Source organism: Tripterygium wilfordii, chromosome 3 (assembly GCF_013401445.1).
Source record: "Tripterygium wilfordii isolate XIE 37 chromosome 3, ASM1340144v1, whole genome shotgun sequence".
Taxonomy (NCBI): domain Eukaryota; kingdom Viridiplantae; phylum Streptophyta; class Magnoliopsida; order Celastrales; family Celastraceae; genus Tripterygium; species Tripterygium wilfordii.
The window spans coordinates 13,795,356-13,805,226 of NC_052234.1; the positions used below are offsets into that span (position 1 = coordinate 13,795,356).

The 9,871-nt window shown below is 38.7% G+C and overlaps 1 protein-coding gene across 1 annotated transcript; it reads right to left on the minus strand.

Moving 5' to 3' along the window:
* Nucleotides 1–1,600: 1,600 nt before the first annotated feature.
* LOC119995020 (type I inositol polyphosphate 5-phosphatase 8) lies at nt 1,601–8,184 on the minus strand. The gene is given in 10 exon segments (XM_038841378.1): nt 1,601–2,561; nt 2,673–2,821; nt 3,025–3,133; nt 3,227–3,408; nt 3,511–3,926; nt 4,064–4,167; nt 4,354–4,447; nt 7,795–7,854; nt 7,962–8,049; nt 8,145–8,184. Coding segments are annotated over 10 exon segments (1,554 nt in total). The 5' UTR covers nt 8,163–8,184; the 3' UTR covers nt 1,601–2,227.
* Nucleotides 8,185–9,871: the final 1,687 nt, after the last annotated feature.

Genomic DNA, 9,871 nt, shown 5'->3' on the forward strand with positions numbered 1-9,871 from the left:
GTATAAGATGGTGCCCCTCACGATGACTACTTACGGGCCGTATCTGGGCCCATATACTTGTAATTTGATGATGACTACTCGGCCCATATCGTGTAATTTCATGATCACTACTAGTTCAGTCCTCAGTCAGAGGCCGGAATACGTGTAATCGTTCCGCAAGATCTATTCGGCGCCACTTTTGTATTGTTTCAACGCTACGCCACTTTTGTAAGAGTGCTTTATATTTTGTTATTGTAAGGTGAGGTGCTGTGAGGTAAAAAGTTGTGATACTGTAAGGTGAGTTTTACTGATAAAAAACGTTTGGCATGTCACAAAAAAAAATTATGGTGAAGTGAGGTGATGTCCGTTTAGTGTTTGGACGTACAAAATTGTGGTGAGGTGAGGTGAGATAAATAAGTATTAAATTTGTTCAAATATAATTATAAACTGTGATAAATATTATACATTAATAAAAAAAACACCGTAGCACTAATTTATGTTATACAATTAATACCAAAAATACAATTTGTTCATTTTGTGGTGAGGTTAGGCGAACTTTGCCTAATTTTGATTGTAATATATATTAATAAATTCTTTTGGGTATTATTTAATTAATTATATTATATTATATTCTGAATTAATATCACTCATAATAATTATTTTGAATATTATTATTTCATTAATTATTTTAGATTATATGATGAATTTATCACTCATAATTCTTGCAGATGGATATCTCACAAGATAGACCAAAAACTACGCTTACTTCCTCCTCCAACAACATTAAGCCACATCTTAGCTTTATCTCCTCATAAAGTGCCACTTGTACAAGCTATTTACCTTGTGCTTTGCCTTCGATCTCCCCCTCACCTCTCTCTTGAATCGTTATATCTAGACACCAACGAGCATCAGAAATCTGTGCCCATCGGTTCTTCCATGGAAGCTGCGTCTCTCGGTGGAGCTCCGATTGGATAATTCCAGACTGAAAACTCGAGAGGCAGGAAGGAAAGATGAGGCAGAGGGATTTCTGTCAATCTGGATTAGGTTATATATTTCGAGATCTGTATGCTCGCGATTTACTCAGTGGCAAAAGTGAAAATATGAGTGGGGGTTTTGACGCCGAAAGAGTGGCCCTCCGTGTTTTTTTAAGTAGAACGTCGTTTTATGGAACTGCTTTTTCCGAGGAAGGAGCTATCCACAACTTCGGACGATACCGCTAATTCGAGTGGTTGCTTTCCACCGGAACTGAACCCCAAACACTTTGCTTAACTAAACGACGGTGGCAACGGAACTAAACGACGTTTTTCTGGTGTAAAACGGAATCCCAAACAGGCCCAATTGTATGTTGTGTGAAAAGCAGTTGGGTATTAGACGCAATGTCATGTGAAGACATGTTCCTTCATTGCCAAATTTGGCAAACAGAAACAATCAACTACTCATGTTGTAATTTATATACTCCTATGTGTACACTGTTTTAGTTTTGAATAAGATTTGCATTTTCATTCCAATAATCATCACCACCTCATCCTCATATGATATAAGATATGAATCCAGTAAATCAATTCGAGTTTGCAATAAAAAAGTTTTATCAGTTGCTTGGCACTTTGTATCTACAGTGGACTGCTCACTAACAAACTAACTCTATTAAACAAACATATTAATTAATTAGATTGAAGAATCGCTTTGCTATTTCAAATGATGATTCTAAAAACGTTTCAGAAAACTTGAGGATATACCAAAAATTTACACCAAAAACACACAAAGACTTGTGTCTGCAGGTGCAGGATCTTAAGTTCATCCTTCAAATCTTCACCCCTTTTCCATCCCACAAAGATTCCTATCCAAAAAAATACTTGACAAGGACAAGACACAGATAGAGAAAATTAAAGTGCAACTCTTCCCTTCTTTGTCAGTTGGTCAATGTCTTTTTCCTTCAATCTCCATAACCAATCATCCCATGTCCAACATCGGGCATGCCAATTGCAAAAATGCACGCACGTCATGCCCAGATGATTTTTTAAAAAATGGCGATCCAGCGTTTCCGCCACCGCAAGGCCTGGAGAAAGCTACACAGTCACATCCAGCTGTAGCTATTTAATGTATTTCCATCATTAAAGCAGACAGGGGAAGGTCTCAAAAGGTTCTTATGGCGTGTCCAATAATCGATTCCACCTCATTTTCTGTCCCAAACCCGTAAAAATGCCGGGTGATGCTGGAGACATCAATGGTATTTTGCATTCGCCAATCGCTAATAACTGCATTCTGTTACGGTTTTCTCATTGCCGATTCCCAAATCCAAACCACCTGTTTGAACCCCGTTTACGTCACAGCTTTCATCACCGGGGATTGCCAAAAGTTCCTCAACTTGAACTTTGGCAATGGAAGCTGCCGCTGATGAATGTGCAGCACTTTTAGAACATCTTGGAGGGCAGTACCTTGTAACGATTTTGTTCTTCTCGCGAACCAAATCAACTTGGACTGATAACAATGAATAAACAGGTCTATGGTCTGAGAACCTGGACTCCCCTCTAGCGTACGACATCTGCTTCAGACCTTCTCCTTTCCACAGAATACGATCACACCTATGATTGTGTCCCAAAATACATGCAAAAGCATGTTAGAATTTTCAGGTACGAAACAAAACGTGACTGATGGACTTAGCTTTTGAAAACATGGAAAAACTTTTTTCTTACCAGGCAGGGGTACGCCGTTTCTCCTTAGAATTGGAGGTTTGAACAGCGTAATGATCTGAATTGGTCCGGTATTTGTAAGTTGGAGCAAAATATATCCTCCCTTCTTCCCACCCTTTAAATATTCAACCAGCCTTTTGCTCTATCTGCAGCTGCAAAGTTTAAAATACAAACATGGATCAGAAAAGTGCGTCCAAAAATAACATCGTCAGTTTTACTCTCAACTCTTTCATTCATAACAAAAATGAATCCCTGTCAGAAAGTTAAGAAAAAGAAATTAAATTTCCTCTCCATAGATTCTAATCTACTTGGACAAGAGGGTAATTTTCTGCTATTACAACTCTTGGGTGATCACCTGATCTTTCTCCAAAAGTGCTTGCCATTCGTTCTCCAGTAACAGCTCACCTGTGTCACCACAACCAGCTGTGAGGCGATAACTCAAGTCTCCAAGCCAAATGACCTTGCTGAAGTGGAACCAGGAAACATATGAGAATTAAAATCAAGCAATTACTATTTATTATTGCATTGCACATATGGTGAAACAGCAGAGGGCTCACTCATGGTCAAGTATATTTTGAGGAGCTCTGCAACAAGTATGGGAGAACCTTGTTCTCTTTAGAATTTCAGTGACATCTGAATTTCTCCTGACCGCATCACCCTCCTTCTCCCCGGAAGTCAAGTGCGTACAAACGAAGCAGAATGTTGTCTGATATAATGTCATGCTGATCGAAATGGAACCCTGTCACAAAATTAAAAAAAGTGATCGGAAATTGTACCAAGAACAGCACACCAAATCAATAGCTTATTTTACAAAAATATATGGTAGACCATGATGACAAACCTTATTTCCAAGATATCCCATAATGCCACGGCCAACGAATGAGACCTTCATGTTGCTGATGTGCTTATAAAGATGTGCTCGAACCCAGACGCACAAGAAGAGCCCCACCATTTGCTTGCTTGTAGCCAAGCAATAACCTCGGGGTCCAGGGCTCGGTGAGCCTTCTAATTGACTTGACTTCAAGTTTAAGCTTAGCAATTTCTCAAAATCTTCATTGCCAATCTCATCTTCTAACGAAAGCAAGTCGGAGAAACTGAGTCTGGGTTTCAGGCCTGCTGTTTCTTGTTGTCGGTCATCGTAGCAGTTGTTGTTTCCGTTCAAAGCACGACCAATGAGGGACTGCCATTGGGCAGGTGGACCATTGTCCTCTGCCCCATGGACATTCCCTGCATTTAGAGGCACGATCTCCTGGAACCTGATCCGTCAAATATTTAAAAACTAGTTTTTCATGAATATAAACTAGTTTTAATGACAATAATGCCATTCTCAGGCTTCAAATAAATAACAGGACAGTAGTTAGAAAAGCAAAGAGGAGATGAGAGGAGAGGATTACCCAAGACATAGATGTCAGCAGGAGCAGGTGAGTTTAGCCAATCTTGTAAGTTCAAGCCCTCGTGAGGAGCCTTCCCTCCCACATTCCATGTCCCCACGAACATCCTAAAAACAATAAACCCCATATTAATAATTATAATCTTCTTAAAAAATTATGCAGACAAAAGAAATTGTTAATTGATGACAACTACTTAGCATCTCAATCAAATTATAATTATAATAGGTGAAAATTAAAGTTGCTAAACTTGGTTGATCCAAATGAAGTCAAAGAAGAGGTTGTTGCAGGTGTACCTGAGATTTGGCTTGTCCGTGACAGGTGTTGCTTCCGGTTCGGCTGCGCACCGTCGTTTAACTCCATCGGTAGCTCCCATCAACCACCACCGATCTACGCCAAAACAAACAAAACTCCAAGTCAGAAGACTCACCCTAATCTCACGCCGTGCACGTGGCCAGATTACGAAACATCAATCAAAATTAACAGGATCTGTGAAGAGTCAAAGGAAGCAGTACTATAAGCTATATTGTGCCGGCACTGATATGAACCCCGTTCTAACCTAGCAATGGTGGGAGAAGGTTTACAGAGAGAGAACACAAGAGAACCACTGTGAAGAAGAATTCTTCAATTTCATTATCAATCATAAACTGACTCTAACAAACAACTACAAGCAGCTCTTATAACCAAAACAAGGTACCGACTTAACTAACGGACGTTTGCCAAGCGGACAACTTAACAGAATATGTAACAGAAGTAACACTAACAAAGGTTCCTAACAATGCCCTTCCCTTGACAAATTCCTTGTCCTCAAGGAAAAACAAATCAGCAAGCTTTATTTGGACAGTTAACTCCACCGGGATCCCATTGTAGTATTTCTTAAATGAGCAATTCGGTTTGTTTCAGAGGAGTGTGAGTAGCACCAGCTGTGACTGTCTTCACCCAATATAAAATAGAAACTAAGCTTTGTTTTAGTGCTATCTGATAATGCACCAATTCTGCCTTTTGATGCAAACAACCTTCAAGATAATCATTTTGTTGTATCTGATGCAGCAAGGCTAGTTCATGAAATTGTACAAGGACAGCCCTTGACTGTATAGCTTCCAAAACCCCATTATTTGGGTACAGCATTTTCAATAGAAATATTTTGAAATCCAAATCCAAGAATGTCATCAAACTTGGCTGCAATAGATGTGATGTCAGGCCCTCTTGAGGACCAAAATACGGATCATCCAAGTAATTTTCTTCAGTGAGACAATATCAGTATTGTGATTCCCAACCTGGAAACAATATTTTTTGATAGGAATTCTCAACTGCCCTACATAAAGATGATGATACGCAACTGGAATTACAAATCCAACAGAACCATGTCTCCTCCTTGAACTACCAGTTGTTGAACCCCCAATCTCTGTACCTACCAAATGATCCATAATTTGGGTACATCCTCCCATATCAAAGGTCCTGGTATCCTCCACATTAACACAAGCATAAGCAGGCGATAAAAAGGTATTTATATTTGGTCTTATGTCAAGATTATGCTGCCTGGATTCTGCTGCATCACCTGCCTTGCAATACCCAGGGAAAATGGAAGTCCAAGGAACCACATGTACAACCTCCGCAGCCACAAATAAAACCTTTGCTACATCCACATTCGCTGCACACTTCATAGCAAAATTTCCAAGCACAATAACAACCTCAATTGTCATGTATTGCCTAATTTTGGTCGCAGGGTTGGCCAACAGGGAAGGATCAATGTTCTGTATCCCATTGACTAATTCCAAACCAAATTGAGAAATTAATTCCCTTAACTCCTCTGTCAAATCAAAGCAAACAACACATTCCCTACCAAATTTCTTGCTATTCACATAAGCAAAATTCATGCAACCAAAATCATTCCAAGTAACAATCTTTCCACTAACAAATTTCCAAAGTGAAATAGGAAGAGGAGAAAGACCTACCTTTGGTACACTCTTGGGCAAGCATCTCCTTCTTGGCAAAGATTCACATCCTTGCAAAATCACCTTCTGACCAAGGCTACAAGCATCCAGACAAGGTCCCAAGACCCTGTAAGTCATGTATTGAGACTGCCAATCTGCAAATTTCTCACAAGAATGACCCATAGAGACAGCCCCAACTGTCTCTGAATCCCTACCCAAAGAATTGCCACCAGGATCAAAAGTCTTTTGATCAAACAATTGGTCAACAGCTTCAGGTTCAGCATTGTACTTCATGTGGAAAGCTATAATCGGTAGAACAATGTTCGCCAGAGCATCAAGTGACTTCTCTGATTGTTTTAACAAATTATACTTGCCTCCAGAACCAAATTTTCTATCCTTGTGAAGAACAGAAGCAATATCATCACTCATACCTGCTACAAAGTTACTGCCAGTTTTCCAATTACAATGTTCTCTAGTTTTTTGACAGCAGGGTTGAATAGCAAGGGAAGATCAATATTCTTTATTTCCTCATTGTTCTTTGCCACTTCCTTATCAATTTCAAGCATATATAAACGACCAACCAACTCATTAACTGGTTGAGAAATTTCCTCAAACACCTTCGGTGCCTCCGGTTGTTCTACAATTTTGCACAGGCCTTGCCACTCCAAGGTTCTAAGAGGCTCCTCCCTTTCACTACCAGTAGCAAATTTAGATCCCTCAACACTAAATGCTAGGCTCTGTGGAGCAACATCTTGAAGAGATACAACATCATCTTTATCTCCTTCATTCGAATGCACTAGAACAACTACGGAATCGTCTTTTGTCGACTTGATGTTATGTTCGAAGGAGAAAATCTTGGAAACGAGAGGAGAGGAAGCACCATTTGGTTCTTGTTCTTCTGCAGAGAACTTTAGAAATTCAATTTCTTGCCAAGTAGCTCTTTGATTCGATTCTCTTTGTTCTTGGCTTTCAAAACGCTTAACAATACCAGAGTTAAGCCCTAACTCAGTACGATCACGAGAACCTTGATCGTTTTTATTGGTCGCACCAGATCTGCCCTTAATGTAAAGATTGGAGTGGAGATCGCCAAATCCAAACTCTTTACACAATGCTACCGTGAAATCGTTCCATTGTGGTGTAGGTTGATGGAAATACATCCATCAAAAACCATTGTAAGGCTTCACCTTCCAAATTAGAGAAACCAATTTCTACCTTCTGGTGTCCTATAGTAAGAGAAATACTGTTCAGCATGGTGAATCCAGACCAGTGGATCAGTACCTTCAAAATATCTTGGAAATTCAACTTGTTGCCTGGTTAATTGTTGTCGCGTTCCTCTTAGATCTTGATCTTTCTCTCGGATCAATTGACGACACCAGTGTTCAGAGCCAACAATAAACTTGTAATCTAAACGTGATGAGAGATTCGTAGTAAGAACACCAAGCTTTTCCAGCTTTTCCTCAATGGCTGCGAATCGATTATCCATGGTGTATGGGTGGAGGAGTGGGATGCAAAGGAAGGGAATCATAGGCTTCGATACCAATTGATATGAATCCCCCTTCAAACCTTAACCTAGCAATGGTGGAAGAAGGTTTACAGTGAGAACACAAGAGAAACACTGTGAAGAAGAATTCTTCAATTTCATCATCAATCATAAACTGACTCTAACAAACAACTACAAGCAGCTCTTAGCTAACGGACGTTTGCCAAGCTGGCAACGTAACAGAATATGTAACGGCTTAACAGAATATGTAACAAAAGTAACACTAACACAAAGGTTCCTAATAGGCACATTATAAAAAGTACCTGAAAAATCTTCTTCAGGTATGAAAACGTGAGAGGAACTCTTTCTTCTCTGGGTTTGATCTGCAGTTAAAGATAGACGAAACGAAAGCGTCAATGAAGTGAACAGATAAGAACATCTGATAATAAAAGCACGATTCGAAAGTTAATACTTTTAAACGAACACTGACCTCTGCTTATTGCGTAGTCAGACTGAAACTCGTCGGCTCTTCGTTGCAAATTTAACCACTTTCGAGCCACGATTTTGGGGCAAGAAGACTGAGATGCAAACAGATGGAAAAATTTTATGCTTTAGCAAACTCTTGTTAATATGAAACGCAATATGGGATATCGAGTTGGACTCAGAAACTTACCTTAGCCGTGTTTAACATCTCGGTTCTCTTTGCCCTCTGATCACAACGAATCAAACCCACAAATCAACTATGGAAAATTGTGAAAATGTTGTGATTTTTGAAATTCAAATTGGAAAATAATATTGAAAGGAGTTGTGAATCTTTTTGTTAACAGCTTAAATTAGTAGAAAATGGAGTATTCAACTGGTTCAGTATAAAAGAAAACGTTGCGAGGGAAAAGCAGACGGCTTTTACAGACAGAGAGGCAAGAGCCAGGAGGACTTTACACAGCGCTCAAAAATTGCTCTTTATATTGATTTTTTAAAATATGGGAATGAATTACTCATCAGAAAAACCAATAAGCATCTTGATGACTATCGACAACCAACCAACCCATTTCTTTGATTTCAATTTTCCAGGAATCGAAAGAGCAAATGGCACAAAATACAAACATAATTCACACAAATGCAGAGAAATCATGGTTTTTCTGGAATTGACACATTCCTTTATCGGAACCCAAATGTATGCTTATTACACCCACAAATTAAAAAGAAAAAGAAAGAGAACACAGAACACTCACAGGAGTTGAAATACGGGTGGGATTTTGAGAAATCTTGGCCAGCTCTTCTTCTACAGAGTATAGAACTTTTCTTTCACTTGTCAAAAGGGTAGGGTAGGGTACTTTGTGTGTATTGGTTGGTTGAGGAGAAGAGAAAGAGTTTGAGAGGAAGTTTGGGGTCCATCAAATGTTCTACTACTACTACTAATAATAATAATAGACCTTATTGGTTAATCTACAATATTCTACGTCAAAATTGTCATCTAATCCGTATTTGATAGAGTTGTTTGATTGATTTTTGATGTTAGTGAAAAAACTGTAGAAAAAATAATATGTTTCCATAAACTAAAAGTAAACACTAATGAAAAAGTTATTGAATAAAAATGTTATCATGAATTTAATAATAAATTACATCAATAATGAATTGAATGGTTAAGATTCGGCTGCTGAATCAATCTTTGATACTCATTGGATAGCTGATATATCTTGATTTGCCATTTGAGTTGATCTCCAACCGTCAATCCAAACATTAAGTGTGGTATTCATAACATAAAAAGAGCAACTGCAATGAGTGTTTTTTCTTGATTAATATTCATGAAAAAGTGATTAAAGTGGGATAAGTTTGCGAAAGATTGTAATTAGAAGTGAACATGTGTTAAGTGATGGTTAATTAATTAGAATAGTGAATTGAGGGATCATTAGCTGAGCTCATGATATCTAGCTACATGAAACCACACCTGGCACTGGCAGTGGCATCCCTTTAATTTCAACACTCGCCGAATCTTGTTGAACATCAGGTCAGGTGGCTTACCACCATCTGGAGATATGTCTATATATTAATTATAAGCTTGAGTGAGTAATCCAATCAAAATCACAGTTAGGATTAATATATAAATTGGGCTGGCTGGGATATTAGTGGCTTAGTCAATCATGTTCCTTTATCAAGAAGTTCCAGTATTAAATTAAACATCTAAACGCTCTCTGTTTTTGTGTGGCTTGCCATGATTTGTCCAAATGAATCGTGCAAGATCATGCCAAAATATGAAAAATACTACGTAACTCGATATATATTTGATAAGATAAAAACTGTTGACCTAGCTAGAAGAATCTGTCACCTGGGTTTGTAATTAATTTTGTATTGGACACCTTAGGGGAGGCAAATGTTCAAGTTCAAGTGCAAGTGCTCTGG